Source organism: Miniopterus schreibersii (assembly GCF_964146895.1).
Source record: "Miniopterus schreibersii genome assembly, chromosome: 4".
Taxonomy (NCBI): domain Eukaryota; kingdom Metazoa; phylum Chordata; class Mammalia; order Chiroptera; family Miniopteridae; genus Miniopterus; species Miniopterus schreibersii.
Genome location: NC_138105.1, coordinates 18408537 through 18431107, shown reverse-complemented (window position 1 = coordinate 18431107; position 22571 = coordinate 18408537). Strand labels below are relative to the sequence as shown.

The 22571-nt window shown below is 34.1% G+C and overlaps 1 protein-coding gene across 20 annotated transcripts in view; it reads left to right on the top strand.

The window, feature by feature from the left end:
- LOC308556839 (ankyrin repeat and KH domain-containing protein 1) overlaps positions 1–22571 on the top strand; it is a gene marked incomplete at its 3' end in the record, with an annotated part of 119112 nt that overhangs the window by 16024 nt on the left and 80517 nt on the right. For 16 of the 20 annotated variants that reach the window (XM_081136497.1, XM_081136500.1, XM_081136507.1 and 13 more), the window contains exons 2-7: positions 9191–9344; positions 14133–14289; positions 15521–15668; positions 16365–16512; positions 18394–18627; positions 21327–21421. In XM_081136497.1, coding sequence (XP_080992623.1) covers positions 9191–9344; positions 14133–14289; positions 15521–15668; positions 16365–16512; positions 18394–18627; positions 21327–21421 — 936 coding nt within the window. The remainder of the gene's footprint in view (positions 1–9190; positions 9345–14132; positions 14290–15520; positions 15669–16364; positions 16513–18393; positions 18628–21326; positions 21422–22571) is intronic. The other 4 variants (XM_081136501.1, XM_081136510.1, XM_081136503.1 and 1 more) reach the window with 1 other exon arrangement.

Below are 22571 nucleotides of genomic sequence, written 5' to 3'. Positions count from 1 at the left end.
TATGAAGAAAGTGATATTATTCCCAATTTACAGGTAAAGAAACTGAAGCTTAGGGACATTATGTAGCATATACGAAGTCATGCATCTGGTAATGATGGAGCCAGGATTTGAATCCAGGTATCTTCTTGGACTGTAAAGCAGATGTTTATAACTACTACTACTATACGCTGCTGTTGTCACTATTGTCCCTCTTCCCCATTCTTTTGGATACCTTTTTGTTTCAGAGTTGTCATCTCTAACTGATGACGTTCATTACTATCCCAGTTGGAATTGACCATTCCTTCCTCTGTGTTCCCATGTTATGTATATAACTGTTATAGTGTCTATTATGTCATTGCATTTATTTGATTATCTGCCTTAATGAGCAGGAATCATGTCTTATTTATTTATAAAATGTTTTTATTAAATTTTTTTTTTTAGAGGGAGAGAGAGAGAGAGAGACATTGATCAGCTGCCTCCCGCATAAACCCTGACCGGGGATCGAGCCCACAACCTGGGCATGTGCCCTGACCAGGAATTGAACGAGCAGCCTTTTGGTGCTTGGGACGATGCTCAACCAACTGAGCCACACTGGCCAGGGCTTGTCTTATTTATTTTTATGTTCCTAGTATATACTAGAATGTCTGGCACATAGTGTTTAATAAATGTTGAATGAGTGTATATATAGTGCTTAATATGCTCAGGTTATTTGTTAGTCTAAGACAGGTATAATGGATTCTATATTATTTCTGTAGAGTAGAAAGTAAGAATACAGAAAGACAAGGTCCTAAGGCAAACTGACCTTAATAATAGTAGTAGTGGTAATATTAATAGTAATAACAATATTTGTTGAGCGATTACCATGTGTTAAGCACTGTTGTGCAAGTTTAGATATATTGTCTTAATAATCAACAACTCTGTGGTATAGTTATTGCTGTTCTTATTTTATTTTTTTTATCCTCACCCAAGGATATTTTTTCCATTGCTTTTCAGAGGGAGTGGAAGGGAGAGGGAGAAACATCGATGTGAGAGAGACATCAATTGGTTGCCTCTCCCGCATGTGCCTGGATCGGGTCCGGGGATTGAGTGAGCCTGCAACCGAGGAATATGCCCTTGACCAGAATTGAACTTGGGACCCTTCAGTCTGAGGGCCGACGCTCTAGCCACTGAGCCAAACTGGTTAGGGCTTCTATCTTTATTTTATAGCTGAGGAAAATGAGGCTAAGAGAGGTAAAACAAGTCAGCTAAGATCATGTTGTGAGCTCTGTGGGCTGGTATTCTAACGAGTCCTTGCTTTTAGTCATTATGCTGTCTTCCCCTTATCGGTATTAATTGGAGGTTTATGGGTGTTTGAGCTCTTTTAACGTATTAAAATTGAGTATTCCTTTGGAGTGTTCAGTGTTTATTTTCTATTTAGGATAATGAGCAGAAGCCAGAACTTTCTGACTTCAACTTTACCCATTTATTATGATGGGGAAAATATAGAGTAACATTTTTCCCTTCAACAGTAAGATTTTCTTGTCCTTAATTGCCAGATAGTTCATTCCTGTGGCTTTGCTAATGAATATGTAAGCAGTCTTCTTTTTTAAAAACTTATCGTGGCACAAATTTTGTTATACATGTGCTGGTTAGAAATAATGTATATGTAGCCTGGACAGTGTGGCTCAGCAGTTGAGCGTTGGCCTATGATCTAGGAGATTGCGGTTCGATTCCTGGTCAGGGCACATGCCTGGGTTGTGGGCTCGACTCCTGGTGGGGGACGTGCAGGAGGCAACCGATCAATGACTCTCATCATTGATGTTTTTTTTTCTCTCTCCCCCATTCCTCTCTCTGAAATTTTTTTATTTTTAAATATATTTTTATTGATTTCAGAGAGAGAAAAGGAGAGAGACAGACAGACAGAAACGTCAATGATGAGAGTGTCATTAGGGATTGAGCCTGCAACCCGGGCATGTGCCCTGACTGGGAATCGAATCCCCATCGCCTGGATCTTTGGTCGACGCTCAACTGCTGAGCCACGCCCGGCTGGGCCTCTCTCTGAAATTAATAAAGATATATTTTAAAAAAAGAAAGAAAGAATGTAGATGTAGCTGTCAAATTACTAAATGAAAAGATTTGTCTGTTTAAGAACTCTGGCAGAGAGGAATTAGTGGGCTTGATAATCTATTACATTTAATTTAATTTAAATAATTTTAAAAAATATATTTTTATTGATTTCAGAGAGAGGAAGGGAAAGAGAGTTAGAAATACCAATGATGAGTTATTGATTGGCTGCCTCCTGCACTATCCTGGAGCCCGCAATCCCGGGCATATGTCCTGACCTGGAATTGAACCTCGATCTTCTGGATCATAGGTCAATATTCAACCACTGAGCTACGCTTGCCAGGCCAATTTAAAGAAATTTTTCTGGACATTACTATTACTGTTAAACTGCTACATTGTAGTACTTGTAGATTCTCTGCTTACTTCATTGCTTAGTATTTATTTTATTTATACTTAATCGTTTAGGAGATTCACTTAATACAGTTTGATGTGGTGAAAGGGTGTGTGAACTTTGAAATCTGAAATACATGTCTTTAGATCGCTGCATAGTTATGTGATCTTGGGCAAGACGTTACCTTTTCTGAGTTTGTTTCTTAAAATGAAGATCAGTTCATCTACTTCACTGAATAGGTGAAATGATTGAATGGAATAATATATGGAATATGCTGATAAATATGAGGCATTTTATTAATGGTGACCTATTTTTTAAATACTTAATGGTAGTTATTTTTAAAAAGATCTTCCTTTCTCCCATCTTTAATTAAAAACTTCAGAAAATAATCAATTTTATATTAAAACTATAGTTTAGAAATGAAATTTTTGTAGTTGAGCAAAGTACAGTTAACTTTCTACAGTTTTAACTTAAAATAGGAAAAGCATGATGATTCTCTCTTGTGCTGTGTGAAGCTAAAACAAAATAACATTTATGTTTTGTGAAAAGGGGATTGTGGGTCTTAAATCGGATCTACGGTTTTCCTTATAGAAAGAAATTTGAGAAGTTTTTATGTTAAGGAATACAGCCTTTTCATTCCAGTATTTCAGGATGTTGCTGATTATATTGGATCTACCGTATTTAGCAAAACTCATTCCTAAATTTATCATTATTTGGTCCTGAATTGCAACTGTGTTACTTTCTCTCTTTGAGTGGTTCTTGGAGCATGTTTGTGGTGGATGCTAGCTACTATTATAACTTTTAGAGTACTTTGTTTTTTGCAAAAAGGAATTGCTGTGTCCTTCAGTAATTATTACTTAACCCATCTTTTTTGCTGCTCCAACTAGGAATCAATAGTAAGCCATATGTGTTCTAAAAGTGGTGTGATGATTCTGACTTAGAGGGAGGGCTTAATTTAGGTGGAGGAAGGCAAGACATATTGATCTATCCTATAGATAGACTAAATAAGAGAGGAGAAATAGCAAGTACATTTTTTAAAATGTATATTTTAGAAGTTTAAAATGTCTTATTTAGCTTATTTTAATGATCAAATCTGAATTTCTTAAGGGAGCTTCATTTTTGAAGGTTTGTGAGGAGAGGTAGTATAAAATATTTAGCCTTCCCTTAAGCTTTCTCATAGCTCCAGGTGGAATTCATGGGAGTGATGATTATTCTTAAGTTAGTAGGAACAAAATTTGTGGCTACTAATATTTTAGTCCCTAACATAAAATACAAATTAATATGTTAAAAATAAAAATTTTAGAATCTGTTTGTTAAAAGTCATTCTATGTAAAACAATGTATTTTTCTACTTATATTTGATAGTTTGATATGATGTTCTTTAATCATACTTATTGCATGATATGACCACCTGTCTAGAGAATATATAAACAATTATATAATATGCATGTTTTGTGATAGAATGTTCATTTTTATTGAATTCTTTTCTCTTTTAACTAGCAATTACTATTCCAGAAATATAGTGTTAGAGAAGGTAACAATTGGTTATTGACAAATGTAGAGGTGAGATTTTTACTCTTACGTGACTTAAAACATTAATATTTTTGAAAATTTTAATTATAGCACTGCTTACTTGATATAAATTGTTTTTTTAGTGGAGGCATGTTTTGGCCAAATAATAACTGGATTGATAAATGATTTTTCTAACTAGATTTTTGGCCAGGGTGACTGTTTTTGTTTGTTTGTTTTTAAGATGATAATAGCTGATTCTGTCGTTAATCTCCCTAGTAACTGTTGCCATCCAGTGGTTCATTTCTGAAATGTCAAGTGGGATAAAAAATGGACAATATGCTTTTCCTGTTTTCTTCCACCCCTTTGTTTAAATTCTAGTTGAAGCTAAAAAACATGCTTTTAAAAAAAAAAAAAAAAGGATATTTAAAAAAAGACTTGAGAAGAAAAAGTTTTTGCCTTTAGCATTTAAGAAGAAATTAACTATAAGAGAAAAACAGGTAGTTTTGTGTGTGTGTGTATGTGAGCCAGATTCCCTCTTTTCCTGTTTCCTCCACCTTTTTGTTTTTGTACCTGATCAGAGGTAGGAGAAAAATCTGCAATATTTAAGATTTGAAATAAACATTTTTGCTATTGGCAAAACCAGTACCACTCTAGGTGGGTGTTTTATATTTGCTGCTGTATGAAGCTGCTGGATAGAGATGAGCTGTATAACTGTATCATCAGGTAATAAGGGAAATTTCTGTGATTCTTCAGCTATATGTAAGAAACTATGAGACTTTATGTTCCTTTGCATAATGAAGACTAATTTCATTGGATATGTCATTAATTTGGACTTTTTTGGTACTATGTCACCAAGCCTTTATTAAAGGTACAGACTTGATCTTATTTAATATTTCTATATAGTTATAAATGGTTTCCATTTTTGCTGGCCAGATATATTTCAAGGTAATGCTATGTCATTCTGAATTGCAAGAGTATGTGTTTCAGTGGGTTTATCAGTAAGATATTTATGAACTGCCAAAAGCAATCCCCAGGTATTCTCAAAGTAATAGGCATAGCTGGATTTTTAAAAAATTAATTCCAGATAATAAAACTTTAGAGGGGATAGGACAAAGTAAGTAATAGAATTGAGTGCTTTTTGTCACATCTGATTGACACAAATGTCTTTAAATCATTTATGTATTTACTTATATATAACTATAACATCCTGAGAACTTAAGATTTCCCCCACAGGTGTTGTAGATATTTAAATTTTTTTGATCATGTGGGTCAGAACTTAAATATAAAATGGCTAAAACTACATTTGAAAATTTAAGTGATCATCACAAGAAAAAAATTGTAACTATGTGAAGTGATGATGTTAACTAAACTTACTTTGGTGATCATTTTGCAATATATGCATCACATGAAATCATTATGTTGTACACCTTAAATTTATACAGTCTTAATGTCAATGATATCTCAGTAAAACTGGAAAAAATAAATAAAATGGAATAAAAGAAAATTCAAGAGAATGTTGATTTTTCAGTGAGTGTCATTTTTCCAGTTTCAAAAGGCATAAAAGATTGACACCTTGGTGAAGGACAGAACAAAAGAGTTGTAATTACACAGAATTATATTCTAAAGATTACATTTATATAGTGTTTTATTATCTTCAAAGTTTTTACCTTATTTCATCATTTTAATAGTACTGTCAGGTAGGTGAGGCAGGTATTATCTTTGTTTATTGAGGAAGAAATGGACTGTCAGGAATGTTGAGTGATATGCCTAGTAGAATTAGCACTTGTACCTAATTCTCCTGATCTCTAGTGCAATATTTATTCCATTATGCCCTGTTGCCTGATTGAAACGAATTTATATGTATCCTAAGACATTGGAGAGTCAAATCAGTGAACCGTCTTATGAATTATAATTTTCGAAGAGAGGTTACAAATGCTCTGAAAGCAAGGGGCACATATCTGTTTTATGTTTTTCTTCTGAACTTGATTCTTCCCAAGTACTGAGGAATATGCTATCTTCTGTATGTGATACTAACATTATTGACACCCAGAATAACATTGCCACTTGTTCTCTGTCTTCTTGCTGGTGGTGACCAGGAAGTAATGAGCAGTCTACCAACTTTTACATGGTCTTAACTCAGATCTGTCCCCAGTTCTTTCTAAAGCCATAATTCTACTTTAAGTACCTTACAGTTTTTTTAAATTGAGATATAATTCACATACCATAAAATGTAACTTTTAAAAAATAATACTTTATTAAATTTATTGGGGTGACAATGGTTAATATGAACATAGGTTTCAGGTGTGGGTTTCTATGAAAATGTAACATTTTAAAAGTATGCAATTCAGTGGTTTTTAGTACATTCACAAGGTTATGCAACATTCACCATTATCTAATTCCAGACATTTTCCTCATTCCAGAAAGAAATCTCAGACCTGTTAGCAGTCACATCCATTCCTCCCTCCCCAACTCTTCAGGCATCCACTAATCTCCTTTCTGTCTCTATGGATTTGCTTATGTTGGACCTTTCATATAACTTTTTATTCTGGCATGTGTCAGTACGTATTCCTTTTTATGGCTGAATAATATTCTATTGTATGGATATACTACATTTTGTTCCTCCTTTTACTGGTTGATGGACATTTAGGTTGTTTCCATTTTTTGTCTATTATGCCATAATGCAGCTATGAACTTCTTTGTACAGGTTTTTGTGTGAACGTGTATATATGTTTTCAATCCTCATACATATGCATAGAAGCAGAATTGCTGTGTCATATGGTAATTCTATGTTTAATATTTGAAGAACTGTCAAACTGTTTCTCACAGTGGCTGCATCATTTATATTCCCACTAGCAATGTATGAAAGGGACCTTATGTTTTTTGAGAGTGGACCATTTATCATTTTTTTTAAATAATTTTTTTATATATCTTTATTGATTTCAGAGAGAGGGCAGCAGAGGGAGAGAGAGATAGAAACACCAATGATGAGAGAGTCATTGGGGATGGAGCCCGCAACCCGGGCATGTGCCCTGACCGGGAATCGAACCTCGATCTCCTGGATCCTAGGTCGATGCTCAACCGCTGAGCCATGCCTGGCCGGGCTATCACTTTTAAAATGCATCTTCAAGCCTGTTTTTTATTTCCTTCCCTTCTACCTCTACCCCCATGTCTGACCACCTGTTGAAATTCTGTGCAGTCTTAAAAATCTAACTCAAATACTACTTATGCAAAGTCTTCTTAGATCACTCGGACTGGAAGTGACCTCTCTCTAATGTATATAGTTGTACCATTTATCTCTCTTTAGGCCTTTTGTAATCGTTGTTGGAGTCTTTGACTTATTTCTTCTACCACACTTTTGTGCTCTCATGGTGCTTTGTATAAAACAGGTCTTCAGTAAATATTGGAGAAACAAATGGGAGAGAACTGGAAATCCTTAACTTGGATTTTTAAAATGTTACATAATACATATATTCTGTATGTGTCTCTATAATAATGTATAATACCATATCAGACCAATGCTTTTTATAAAATTGAAATGTTAACATCTAAACACCATTTTCAGTAAAAAAATTCCAGAATTTGGAATGATGGTTTTATCTGTCTTACAAGGTATATGTATCTGCAAATACCTAATGTTGTGCACTTGCAGCAAGCTCTTTGTTGTACAGTTACCTTTCGATATCATATGACTACTAATATTCTACATTTGTCTGTTGCATGGGTCTAGAATGCCATCTTTGTAATTACATATTATGAGGCTGTGTTGCATTTTACTAAATACATACATAGTTCATAGCTCAGTGTTATTAGATCTGAAGTTAAAGGCTTATTTTGTAAAATTATAGTACAATGGATAATAAATTACATCCAAATCATTCTAACTTTACTGTCTTTATTAGGATATCTTTATTTGGTGTCCATTATGAAAACTGATGATCAGCTAGCTAAATATGCCAAATAATCTAGTCTAAATACTGTGGTCCTTTGATTATAAATTTGTGACATAGTGTTGCCTAGTGGTAAAGAGCACAGGTTCTGTACCCCAAAGCCCTGGGTTTGAGACCTAGCTTTGCCATTTATTAGCTGTGTGACTTTAAAGAAGTACTTAACCTTTCTATTCCTGTTTTTCTATCTGTCTACAAAAAATGTTAACTTTCCCAGGTATACATACTTATATATTATAGACATATATAGGTATATAAATATGCACTCATGATTATATACATGAGTACCCATGTTCATGTTTACTTACATGTACAGATCTACTTTTACCAAAATAACAACCATACTGTTTTGAATCTTATGGTGTTTGCTTAGTTTTATGAATGCTTTCTCATGCCATTCAGTATGCTTCAAAAACACTGTGTATAATGACTGTACCTTTATCCCGTGAATGTACAAAATATATTTACCAAATTTCCTATTTTGTTTTTTTCCTCTTATTTTTGGAATTTTAATTAATGCTGCAGTGAATATCCTTGCATATTTTTGTCTGGCTTTCAGATAACTTTTTTAAGGCTAGATTCCTTAAAATAGTATTAATAAATATACCAGAACAAATGGCATGAACTTTTTAAGCATTTTGACACATTTCCAAATTGCTTTCCTGAAGAGTTGTGTGTATTTTATTTAAGAATATATTTAGAATTAACTTGATTTGAAATTAGAGTTGCATTTACTTTCATAGGTTGATTTTGCTTATACCATTTATTCATTTCAATGAACAGGTATTGAATACCTACTATTTGCAAGGTATTTTTAGGCCCAGAGGATAGAACTGAACAAACAGGTATGGTTCCTAATCTCATGGAGCTTTCCCGTCTCTAGGACTGCAGATATTTGGCAGTGGATTAAATTTTTTTTAAAGAGTTAGAATTGAATAAATTAATTAGAAGAAAGGAAAACCTGTGCTTGAATGACTTTTCTGTACTATCTAGTCTTTTCACTATGTAGTCCTATATACATCATCTTGGGGACTATGTTCATATACTTGTTTCATTGAAAAAAATGCTGCTTTTTAGGCTCTGTCTTAGGCACAGAAGATACAGTGCTCTCTAGAAAATTTGAATTTGGTGTGTCTATGTTATACCCGTAGTCAGATCTAAAGGTAAGCAGATGGGAGGCTCCCTCAAAGTCCCTTTCCATAACCCCATATTTCTACAATAATTTATCTGGTTCTACTTAAATTCTCAATCAGAAGTCATATTACCTTAAATTGCAATTATTCTAACAATATTGAGATGTTACATCTTTAATTCATAAACAGGTTGAATCATTTATTTTGGACCAAGAAGATCTGGATAACCCAGTGCTTAAAACAACGTCCGAGATATTCTTATCAAGTACTGCAGAAGGAGCAGACTTACGCACTGTGGATCCAGAGACACAGGCACGACTAGAAGCATTACTAGAAGCAGCAGGTACATTATATTTTGTTTCCTCTTTTTCATCTCTTTAAAAGTCTAGATTGTTATACAAAGTTATACAGGATTACCCCCAAATTATATAACATTATGTGAAATTTGAAATCTCTATAAAATTTATTGTATTTTTTTCCTAAAGGAAATGTTCACATTTTATATTTTAAAAATTCTTGGTTGAAAGTTTTCTATGAGTGATTTCTGGGCTCTACAGTCACATGTTTAAATTTTTTTTTTAATACTCAGCCAAGGATATTTTTTCTATTGCTTTTTTTTTAGGGAGGGAGGGGGAGAGAGAGAGAGAAACAACAATGTGGGAGACACACATCCATTGGTTGCCTCCCACAGGAGTCCCACCTAGGACTGGGGATCGAACCTGCAACCTGGGTACTTGGCTTGACCGGTAATCAAATCTGCATCCCCTCAGTGCGTGGGCCGATGCTCTAACCACTGAATCACATTGGACAGGGCTACACTAACATATAGTTATCAAGGAAAACTTATTACTAATTATATTATAAAACAAAAATGTGAAAGATAAACTTAAATTTAATTCATCAAATTATGAATCTTTTAACTGATTTAGGGAATTCTATTACTACTCACTTTAGTCTGTATGTATCTTAATTACAGATTGCTTTTTTAGTCTGTATGTATGTATCTCCTAATTGTAGATTGCTTTTTTTTTTTTTTTTTTTTACTTAGAAGACTTTAAATAAAAATTGGACACAAAATTGGACCAGCTGTAGTCAAATATACCAAGCTATGTTAACTTGTTCTGGAGTAGCAGAAAAGAAATATTCGTGATAAGCATGCTTTCTCAGAATAATATGTACTTATCACTATTTTATTTTACAACCTGCACATTATTTGCTACGCAAAATTTCCATTATACTGTAATGAAAACCTTTTATCTCCTAAAATTGTACTTTAAGAAGAAAGTTAACCCTTTCTGGTATTTGTATTATTTCTTTTGAGATGTTCACTTTGGTGCCACTTCCTTTATTTATTTATTTATTTATTTAATATAAATATATGTGCACATTACACATACATAAGAATTTAATCTGGAAGAATTTACAACTTATTTTTTAAAATGGTGCTTAGACACTTGTGTATATAGGGCCATATATATATACACACAGACACACACACACACCTTAGGCCGTGTTAAAGCTATTAAAACACAGAAAATACAAAATAAAAGTTTTTAAAAGTTTAGAAAATTTCATTCAGTTTCTGAGTACAGTTGATTCTAGAACAACCAGGAGGTTAGGGGTTTCAACCCCCACACAGTAAAAAATCCATGTATAACTTTTGAATCCCCTAAAATTCCGTTGTTTCCCAGTATCTGTGGGGTTTGGTTCCAGGACTTCCTGGGGATACCAAATCCATGGGTGGTCAAATTCCTTATATAAAATGGCACAGAACAATGCATGCCGTTAGCCCTCAACATCTGTGGATGCAAAACCACAGGGATATGATGGGCCAGCTGTATATTTCTTGAAAAAAATCTGCGTTTAAGTGGACCTGTGCAGTTTAAACCCGTGTTGTTGAAGGGTCAACCGTACTTTAATAAACATAATATTAAAGATAGGTATTCAGGAAAATCACAGCAGCCTTTTAACACATTTCATATTGAAGGAAATAGGCAATGTTACATTTGACCAAATAATGACAGGGAAAAGTAGGAGCTAAAAGAAATTGAGCATTTCTATATTATTCTTAGAAAGATGTAGTATGTTAGGAATGTGTTTACTTGATACCATCTTGTTATTCCTTTAACTTAATCCTGTTAAGAAAGAGAATAGGTACCATTTTTAGCAGATTGATTTTTAGTCCATCTAATGTCTCTTTGGAATTGATACAAACTTAAAAATAGATTGAACAAAATATGTAAGTATCCAGCAGAAGACTGTTTAATTTAGGGCAGGACTAGTAATTACAAAAAAAAAAAAAAGGTATGAATATCGCAGGGGTTTTACTGGGTAGCCCTCCCTTTTAGTCTGATTTCTTTTGAGTCTCCTGTTTGTGATTTAGGGATCTACTAGATAAGATTTCTGAAACGGGAGTGCCATGGCCACCCTCTTTTTTTCTGTGCTTTGGAACCTTACATTTTGCTTATAGCAGAGAGAAATGTGGAGAAAAGACATTTCTTTTCTCCAAATCTTCTCTGGACTAATTTCCTTTCCTTTTCCAGACCAGGTTTTTAGTGGTAGTACATCTTTACCCTTCAGTTTAGGCTGACTCATGTTGTGAGTACTACTTCAGACCTCTAAGTAAGGGTTTTAAATTCATTTCTCATTTTTCTGGATACCTCATGATTCTCACTCAGGACTGGCTCTTTTCAAGCATTTTTCTTTCCCCCTTTTCTCTTTTGGTTCATGAAGATAACTTAGACTTGCTTGTTTTTCATACTCATATTCTTAGAGAGAAAACCTTGAAAATTATGACTTTTGTCTTCCAGGAGGTGTAAGAAACTGTTGAATTTTAAAATGTGTATTTTGACAATTTAAACTCCAGACATTGTTGGATGTAATATTTTGTCAAAGATACTGTCAGATGTTTTTTAAGATGATGTACTCCCTCCTAAGTCCTGTGCAAGTCAGTTGTTTAGTAAATAGTTTCTTTTTGTGCTTTAGTATTTTCATTTGCTTTTTGGATATTGTGTTGCACCTATTACAATTAAGAGGAATTTTTAGACATATTTGTGTTTTTAATTATGAGAATGTGCTAGACATTGCTAGGCTTCTTAAGGAAGATAGAATTCTTGACACTATTTTAACTAAAAAAATAAAAATGAAAGTATATTTTTTTCTTTAAGATTTTTTGAGATTCATAGAGAAAATTAAGAATTCAGGCCATTTCAAGAATTTTTAAAAATTCTTTTCTAAATTATAAGTGTAATGCATATTCTAAAATAGCTAAAGCAATATGAAATGTATTAATAGACTGTAACCTTCCCTTTGTCAAGGTTCACATATAAGTGTCGACTTTTTCCCCCTTGTTATATAAATACATGTATATGTTTGAATATACATAATTTTTTTAATGAAGTAGGACCATACTATATAAAATATAATTTTCTTTTTTTCACTTAATTTATTATGGGCATCTTTCCATAACACGTATGTTGACCTTTTTCTTTCTTTTAAGGGGTAAGATAATATTCTGTTGCTTAGATACACCATAATTTATTTTACCAATATGTTGAGGGATATTTCTAATTTTTTCATATCACAAATAATGTTGTAGTTAACATATATCTAACTTCTCTTACTTGTGCCAGTATCTTTACAGGAAAAATTCCTAGGAAGTGGTATCACTGGGTCAGAGATATTTGCATTTAAAATTTTGATGACTGTTGTCAAATTTGATCCCCCAAGTTTCTACCAATAAAAATTCCTATCAAGAGATTTTGAGAGGGCTTCACACCTCAATTTTTGTTTTCAGTTCCATTGTTTGCATTTATTTAATATTATCAGTAAATTGTATGGTAGCTCTTTATAAATGATATAAATTCATTGGGTGTTAATTTTTCCAGTTTTGATTTTGCCTTAATTTTATTTATGTGTCTTTAATTAAATAGGAATTTTTACAGAAATTAAAAATGATTAATATCACATTTACTAGTCATTTACTTCATGGCTTTTAGGATTTGGGCTCATGTTTAGAAAAGTCCCCCCATTCCCATCAGCATTAGAAAAATACTACACAGTATATAATAGTACTTCTCAAGTTTTATTTTTTTTTACATTTAGATCTTAAGTCTATCTGATATTTATTTTTGTGAATGGTGTGAATTAGAGATCTTAATTTTCAAGTGGTAGCCAATTTCTGAACAGTGTTTATGAAATAAGCCCTACTGTCTACACTGATTTGAAATGTCACCTTTATCATATGTTGAATTCACAAATGATCTAGGATCTTTTGGGGGGGTGTCTCTATATCTTTGATATAATTATCTTTTTTCTATGAAAGTATCATACTGTTGTAATTTGTAGCATCATAATACATTTTATATCTTATTGGGCAAGTTTTCCCATTTTTTATTGCTGCTCTCCGAAAGTTTATTTACTGTTTTTCTCTCATCTTCAGTAGTGACAGGCAGTGATATTGTCAACAAAATTTTCTGTTACAGTAGTCACTGATTCTTTACTGATTCTGGAGGAAATTATTTCTTTGCCAACTTAGACATCTGATAGTCCTACCTGATTGTGCAGGCTGTGAGGACAGAAACTATGCCTTATTCCTTTTTGTCTCCCTTGTGTCTGGCACATCATAAGCAAATAATAAATATTAAAAATAAGAATGAATTTCTTTAAATTTACAACGTGGCCCTAGAAGATGGCTGTAAGTGGCTATTAGGCCAAAGGAAGAAACTATTAGGTTGTTTGTTGTAACATTACAGAATGTCCCCTTTATTGCTACAGTCTAGACAAATAGGATTCCATACTAGAGACCTTATGGTGTGATTGTATACTTTGAAAGAAATCTCATTTATTTGCCAAAATAAGCATCATATTGAGTTACATTTGGAGTTAGGTAGAGGACAAATTAATATATGTGCATTGATTGTAAAGATGGAAAGACTAGAACATAGGTGGTTATGGATGGCCTTTTGACATTAGTGGCAAAATTGAAATTATCAGCCTACTATTCTTTCAACCTTATACATGGAGACTATGCCATTTTTGCCCTAGCTAATCGTGTTTAGAAATGTAATTACAATTTGCACTTTTATGGTTTTCTTCCCCTGCACTTCTGATTGATTGACGCACACTGAAGGAATTGGCAAATTGTCAACTGCTGATGGTAAAGCTTTTGCAGATCCTGAGGTACTCCGGAGATTGACATCCTCAGTAAGTTGTGCGCTGGATGAAGCTGCTGCTGCACTGACACGAATGAAAGCAGAAAACGGCCACAATGCAGGACAAATAGACACGTATGTATTTAATAACTTCTGCCAGAAATTAGATGTTTTCTTGAGTGGCAAATTTTTGTTAAATACATCTTTTGGAGGGGCTTATAAACTTTAGCCAAATATTATACAGGGTAGGCAAAAATAGGTTTACTGTGCCATTATGACATTCTTTTGAGTCAATAAAGCTATTGTAATAATCATAACCTGCATGTCTTTTCTTGTACGAAAAGTTGTAAACCTACTTTTGTCCACTCCTATATTTTAAGTTGATATATAAATGTATATATAATGTATGGATATAAAAATGGATATCATATTTTTATTCTTACATTCTACTCATTCATTGAGCACTCTTGTGGAATATACTATACTAGAGTGTGAGAAATGAAACAGAATAAGATCTGGTTTCCATGACTAAGGAAGTTACTTTTCCTAATAGTTATAGGAGTAAACTCTAAATTGACTGCTTGAATAATAATAAATGAAATGGTTGAAAGTTGCTAAGAGAGTAAATCTTAAGAGTTCTCATCACAACAAAAAAAAACTCACTTTTTTTTTCTATCTAAATGAGACGATGGATGTTAACTAAATTTATTGTAGTCATTTCATAATATATGTAAGCCAAGTCACCTTAAACTTTTGCAGTGCTGTATGCCGATTACATCTCAATAAAACTGGGGGAAAATAATAAATGAAATGGGTTGCTAATGCAATAATCTAGATGCTTGCTACTCAAATATGGTCCATGTACTAGCAGTATCAGCATCACCTCAGAGCTTAATAGAAATGCAGAATTTCAGACCCGCAGCTTGGATCTACTGAAGTAGAATCTGCATTTTAATAAGAAACATGGGTGATTTGTATGCACATTAAGTTTAAGATTCACTGATTTTTGTTAATTATTCTACAATAAAATTTTTACTTAGATTTTCACCTTCTACTGTTACCAAATAAAATGATGAGCAATAGAATTATATTCCAAATGTCTTTGGAAGTCATTACACTAGTATAGTGTAGTTTAAAAACTTGTGCATCTAACGCTTTAAAAAACTTTATTTAAAATTAATATGACAATATGTTAGGAAATTTTGAAAGATAAAACAAGATGCTTAGTAAACAAGATGTTCATACAGTTTTTGTTTTTACTATATCAATATTTTTCTATTTATGACTATTTATACTTAATGTAATTTATTATCATGGAACCCTGAGTCTTTCTGTGTTCGTTAATTGTTTATAATTTTGTTTTCAGTCGCAGTCTGGCAGAAGCTTGTTCAGATGGGGATGTAAATGCTGTTCGTAAATTGCTAGATGAAGGCAGAAGTGTAAATGAACATACAGAAGAAGGAGAAAGCTTGCTGTGTTTGGCTTGTTCAGCAGGGTATTATGAGTTAGCACAAGTAAGCAAAGATAATCTTTGGTGATTAAAATTATCAAAGGGTTTTGATGTTTTATTTTAATCATTAATAAAAAATTATAATTATAGGCCAAGGTCTTTCCTTTTTGGCAGTAGGTTTTTAAAATGGAAACTGATATATAATTAATTTGTTGCCTATACATGCAACTAGGTATGGTCCATTTTTCTGCCACTTACTCAAAGCTAGTCCTAATGAATAAACACATAGAAATAGTATTTTAAATTTGTCTTTGGAAATAATACACAGCTATAATAGAAAGTGATGATTTATTTTCATTTTGCCAGATTACCCCAGTTCTTTTCAGTTTTTTCCTTCTGTTAGAGCAATACTGGGAAATGGCCATGAGTTTATCAGTTTCTATCTTGTGAGTGTAGTTTTGCTGTTCTCTTACTAGATTATCCCAAGCATAACAAATTCTTTGACAAGAGCAGTTCCATTTTATAATAGGATGGCTAATGTGATTATGTACTTAAAGATTAATATGTAATGGTATTGTAAAAATATAGCATCTAACTTGGTGTTTTGAGCAGTGAACACTGACATATTTTCCCAAAGGTGATTATTTTTATTTTTTCTTACCCCCACTCTAAAAGCATATTTTCCCAGATTTAGTATGTACTCTAGAAATAATGTTAATAGTAAGAATTGGTAATTTCTCTGTGTGTATGTGTTTTAAAGGTATTGCTTGCTATGCATGCTGATGTTGAAGACCGAGGGACTAAAGGAGACATAACTCCCCTAATGGCAGCATCCAGTGGAGGGTATTTAGATATTGTGAAATTATTACTTCTTCATGATGCCAATGTCAACTCCCAATCTGCAACAGGTACATAGAAAATGATGTTTGAATTTGAGGAAAATAAATTGATATAATTAATTATAATCTGAGAGATAAAAATTTGATTCCTAGGGAAAACCAGTTGTAAACCTACTGAAAAATCTTAGCCCTTGTTTAGAATTTCTGAGTAAAATACAGATTAATTTGATATCTTCAAAAGTCTTTAAACCCTATTTAGATTTTGTTTGGTAAGAGTGACAGTTTTTCTGTAGGGGCCAATTTTTTTTCTACCTCAATGATATGCATCGTATAAAGAGACAAACTTATGAATTGTATCTCATAATTTATCTCATTTAAATATAGCTCCCATGACTTTAGATTATAGCTTAACCTGAGAGTATTTACCCATAAGGTTTTTCATGTCACATGTACTGAATGCATTTACTAATAAGCTAGTCTAATGGGAGCATGAAAGCTACTCTACTAAGGACTACTATTTTTTTTTCTTTTCTATCCTCACCTGAGGATATTTTTTCCATTGTTTTTAGAGAGAGTGGAATAAAGGGAGGAAGGGGAAGAGAGAGGAGAGAGAGAGAGAAACATGATGTGAGAAAGTCACATCAATTGGTTGCCTCCCACATTCCCCCATAGCGGGGTGGGGAACCTGCAACCCAGGTATATGCCCTTAACCGGGAATGGAACCCAAGAACCTTTAGTGCATGGGCTGACGCTCTAACCACTGAGCAATGCCGGCCAGGGTGGGGGCTACTCTTTTATTTATTAATGCTTTCCAGACTCATAGACAGGAAGAAGAGCCTTGGTTGTATGTCTTGAGTTATAGGGATAGTTTTAGTAGTGAAATTCCTTGGATTTAGTGAGACAACCAAATGGTTTAAAAAGAGATTTAAATAATGAAAGCCATGCAATTAAGTAAATGTTAAATGTAGCCTAATTTATTTTTAAAATGAGCAAGACTTCCTAGAAGGCAACTAATATTAATACACATAATGTCTGAGATGATTAAATAGTTGAATTCTGAACAAATTGAGTTCTGAAATGATAGCTTTCTTGCTCTTCTCTAGTCTCATCCTGTTGGTTGGTTAATCCATTTCCCCACCGCCTTTAATGAAAATCCTCAAAACAAAGTCAGGAAAGAAATAAGTGGTAAACCAAGGGATAATGACCTTTTAAAGATATTTTTCTTTTGAAGGAGTTATGCTGAGGGCAATTTATATCTGTCTCACTAGGTCACTAAATTTAGATGGAAGATATGTTTCAGACAGAAAATGTACCTAAAACAATGAATTGTCTTATGAATAAATCTGTAAAGATAAACGAGAGGTAAAAGAAAATGAAGAAATGAATATACATAGAAAATTAAATGTTTGAAAATTATGCAGTGTTGAAGGAAAAAGGAATAATTTTAAAAAATATATATCTTTTTTGATTTGAGAGGGAGAGGAAGAGAGAGAGAAACATCAATGATGAGACAGTCATTAATCGGCTGCCTCTTGCACACCCCTGACTGGGGATTGAAACCAAAACACGGGCCCTGACCGGGAATCAAACTGCAGTCGCCTGGATCATAGGTTGATGCACAACCACTGAGCCACGCCGGCCGGGCAAAAGGAATAATTTTAACTGGTATATTAGAATATTTTAGATAAAAATAACATTGAAAGTAATTTTTCACGATGATACTTAATCTTGAGCTAAGGAAATGTGAACAGAGGTAAATTGGCCTATTTATAATAAACCTTTTAATTAGTAAGAAATTTAAGATGATGCTTCTAACCAGTACAAAAAAAAACAAAACTTGAGATGATAGTTTATTCCTTTATATAGAGGAAGAGGTAGAATTAAAGCAGTAACATAATTATAATTGTATCCCTTCTATCATGATTTTGTATATCTTTTGTTCTTTGTTAGGAAACACTGCATTGACTTATGCCTGTGCTGGAGGATTTGTTGACATTGTAAAAGTGCTACTTAATGAAGGTGCAAATATAGAAGATCATAATGAAAATGGACATACCCCCTTAATGGAAGCAGCCAGTGCAGGCCATGTGGAAGTTGCGAGAGTTCTTCTAGATCATGGGGCAGGCATCAACACTCATTCTAATGAATTCAAAGAAAGTGCTCTTACACTTGCCTGCTACAAAGGTACTCTATATATGTATGACTAGGTTTTTTTAAAATAACAACTTTGAATATTTAAGTATTGAGTATTTGAGTTAATTTTATATTGCTTATGTTTTCCTTGTGCTATAAAATTATGTAGCTTATAAGAGATTATATAGAAAGTACATTTTAGCCTATATTTCCTAAAGTATAGTGTCACAATGTATGTTTCTGTATTACTTTAATTCAGATTGATTCAATTAGCTATAAAGTCATCCAACTCTTAGCACAGATTTAGAGGGTTTCCATTCTTTAATGACTTTTGTTTTATACAATTTTTCTAGCCTTTATTTAAAAAATAATACACATTCAAATAATATAATCACACTTGATACAGAAAACCTGAAAAATACAGAATAGCATGAAGAAATTTTATAATGACATGTAATGCTACCATCTAAAGATTTAAAAAGCATGTAAACAATATTTTAGTGTATTTATTTCCAGTGTGTTTTAAAAGTATATTTATAAGCAAATATATATACACAGGCATACCTCTGAGATATTGCAGGTTCAGTTTCAGACAACTGCAATAAAGCAGCCTTGCTATAAAGCAAGCTGTAATCTTTTTGCAGGTAGAGGGTCTTGCCTTTAATTTGTAAAAAAAGAAAAAAGCCACATCTGTGAAGCGCAGTAAGATGAGGTATGCCTGTATTTTTAAGTCATACAATCATATTCTAACACTATTTTATAGTCTGCTTATTTTATTTAGCAGTGCATCATGAACATTTTGCCATCTCAGTATTTTTGTAATACAACTTTTGATGGTTACATAGTGTTTCACTATTGGATTTAGTAGTGGATTTGGCTGCAAAACCTAAATTAATAATAATCTGAACAAAAGAGAAGCTTTTTCTCTTTTTCTTAAAACAAGCCCAGGGTTAGGGTATCTAGGACTAGTATGGCAGTTCCATTATTATCTAGATCTCAGCATTCTGTTTTTTTGCTTCACCATCCTAGTATGTGGTTTCTACCCTCAAGGTTACCAAGATGGTAGCTATGGCCCCAACATATTCTAGGAAGGAGGAAAAGGGTAAGGGCAAATTGGAAGCTACCTTTAAGAAGTCTTCCTAGCAGTTCTGCCTTATAGCTAGCTTCCACTTACATCTCATTGGCTACACATAGCAGCAAGGGAGGCTGGGAAATGTAGTCTTTAGTCAGGCAAGTTGCCATTAAGATAAAATCAGAGTTTTCTTATTAGGGAACATTGAGAGAATGAATACTGAGCAGGGAACTAGCAGTCTCTGTCAAGTACATCAAATGGATGCACCATAATTGCCCATTTTTGGACACATGAATTGTTCCCAGTTTTTCACTATTATTAAAAACACTGTGGTAACATCCTTGTGCAGACATATTTGCCTGATCTCTGATTATTTCCTTAGGATAAATTTTGGGAAGTGGAATTGCTGGGTCAAAGGATATGGACATTTTTTTTTTTAAATATATCTTTATTGATTTCATAGAGAGTAAAGGAGAGGGAGAGAGAGAGAGAAACATCAATGATGAGAGAGTCATTGATCAGCTGCCTCCTGCATGCCCCCGACTGGGGATTGAGCCCGCAACCCTGACATGTGCCCTGACCGGGAATCGAACCCTGATCGCCTGGATCCTGGGTCGATGCTCAACCACTGAGCCACGCCCGACCGGGCTGGACATTTTTAAGGCTTTTGATACATATTGCCAAATTGCGTTATAGAAGGGTTGAACCAATTTACACTCCCACCAGCAGTGTTTGAGAGTACCCTTTACCCTACCTACCCTACACTCTCACCAACACCAATGGTTATTATCATTCTAATATTTGCCATTTTGATATTAAAAAATGGTGTGTCATTTTAATTTGCATTTGTTTAATAGGAAAGTTGAATGTTTTTTCATTAGTTTTATATTCATTTGCATTTTAAAAAATTACCACTTTATGTCCTTCATCCATTTCTCTACTGGAGTCTGTCTTTTTCTTATTGACTATTAAGGCTTTTTTATTATTATTATTATTTTTTTCCTTCAAATATATCTTTATTGATTTCAGAGAGAGGGAAGGAGAGGGGGAGAGAGAGAGAAACATCGATGATGAGAGAGTCATTGATCGGCTGCCTCCTGCACGCCCGACTGGGGATCGAGCCCGCAACCCGGGCATGTGGCCTGACTAGGAATCAAACCCCGATTGCCTGGATCCTAGGTCGATGCTCAACCGCTGAGCCACGCCCTGCTGGGCTAAGGCTTTTTTTATATTAAATGTGTCAAGAGGGTTGAAATTATTTTGATGGAGTTTTCTGTGCCTGTTCATTGCCACAGTGAGTTTATGGTTATAATTTGAAGCTGTTTTTATGAAAAATGATCCAAACATACTTTACCTGGCATTCTATTTGATTTTAATGTTTTGATTTGATAGTTTATATAGATTAAATAAAAGAATAAGTATTATTACTTTACTTAACTTTAATTATGTGCTTTGGGTGAATTTAATCTTTAAAACTTAGCTACCTTGCTGACAGCCTGTTTATTATTTTGGATTGGCTTTGTAAAACTGTCATTGATTTACCTGTTGAATGCAAAATAAATTCTCTTAAAATTTTGTATAGACGTCTGAAAGAAAAAGATTCCTCATTTTAGTACGTATTAAATTGATAGTTGGTTCTTTAGAAATATAGTTTTAAAATATGTGTTCTTTTTTGAAGGCCATTTGGATATGGTTCGCTTTCTACTTGATGCTGGTGCAGATCAAGAGCACAAAACAGATGAGATGCACACTGCCTTAATGGAGGCTTGCATGGTAATTTTAAATTGTACTCACTTGAGATTCTTTGGGGAAAAAGGATCATATGTGTTTAAGCTTTAAGGATTAATACTATTTTTTTAGAAAAATATTTACTATGACATCAGTAGATTTTGAAAATTTTGTACAATACTAAAGAGGGAAAGGGAAATACATAATATTTTATTTACCTTTTAATAGTATGGGGTACACTGAGGCCAGATGTTTGTTTGGGAGATTTTAGGAAAGTCTGAAGGATGATCCAAGTCAGGCCATTGTATGGAAAAGCCACTGGAAACAGCTTAGGTGGGCCCACAAGTTGGATGGGTCCTGGTCTCAGGAAATCACCAGGGTGGGGCAAATAGTGTGTTAGCCAGGTTGTTAGAGACTCAGATGGGGCACCCGCTGGCTGGCTCTGTAGGGGAAGGACTCAGAAAAGTAACAATGGCCTCTGCCAACACTTCTCTCTTGAAGAAAGCTGCCCTTCCAGCTCTTGCCCTGATGCCAGACAATTCAATTTCTCCCCATCTGTCTCTGGTGCCTTTTGAGCTGCTGCCCCCAGCACTGGAGCTCAGAGGGAGTGAGTCCGAGTAAGTTTGTGTGCGGGCCCTTTAAGAGGAACTGCCTGGGACTCCAGCAGCCTCTTTCTCACTGAACCACAATCCTTGTTGGTTTTTACAACCAGAAGTTATGGGGACGTCTCTTCCTGGCACTGGAATCCCGGGCTGGGGACCTCGGTTGCAGCTTCCCTGTCCCCAATCGGGGCATGTGCGGAAGGCAAGCAATCGATGTCTCTCTCACATTGATGTTTCTCTCTCTCTCCCTTCCACTCTCTCTAAAACGCAATGAAAAAAATATCCTCTGGTGAGGATTAAAAAATAAATAAAAAATAAAGGATATTGGTCTGTAGTTTTCCTGTAGGGTGTCTTTGTCTAGCTTTGGTATCACGGTAATTCTGGCCTCATATATTCCTCCTCTTCAATTTTTTGGGAAAGTTTGAGAAGGATTAATTTTAATTCCTTCCTTCCTTCCTTCCTTCCTTCCTTCCTTCCTTCCTTCCTTCCTTCCTTCCTTCCTTCCTTCCTTCCTTCCTTCCCTCCCTCCCTCCCTCCCTCCCTCCTTCCTTTATTGATTTCAGAGAGAGGAAAGGAGAGGGAGAGAGAGAGAG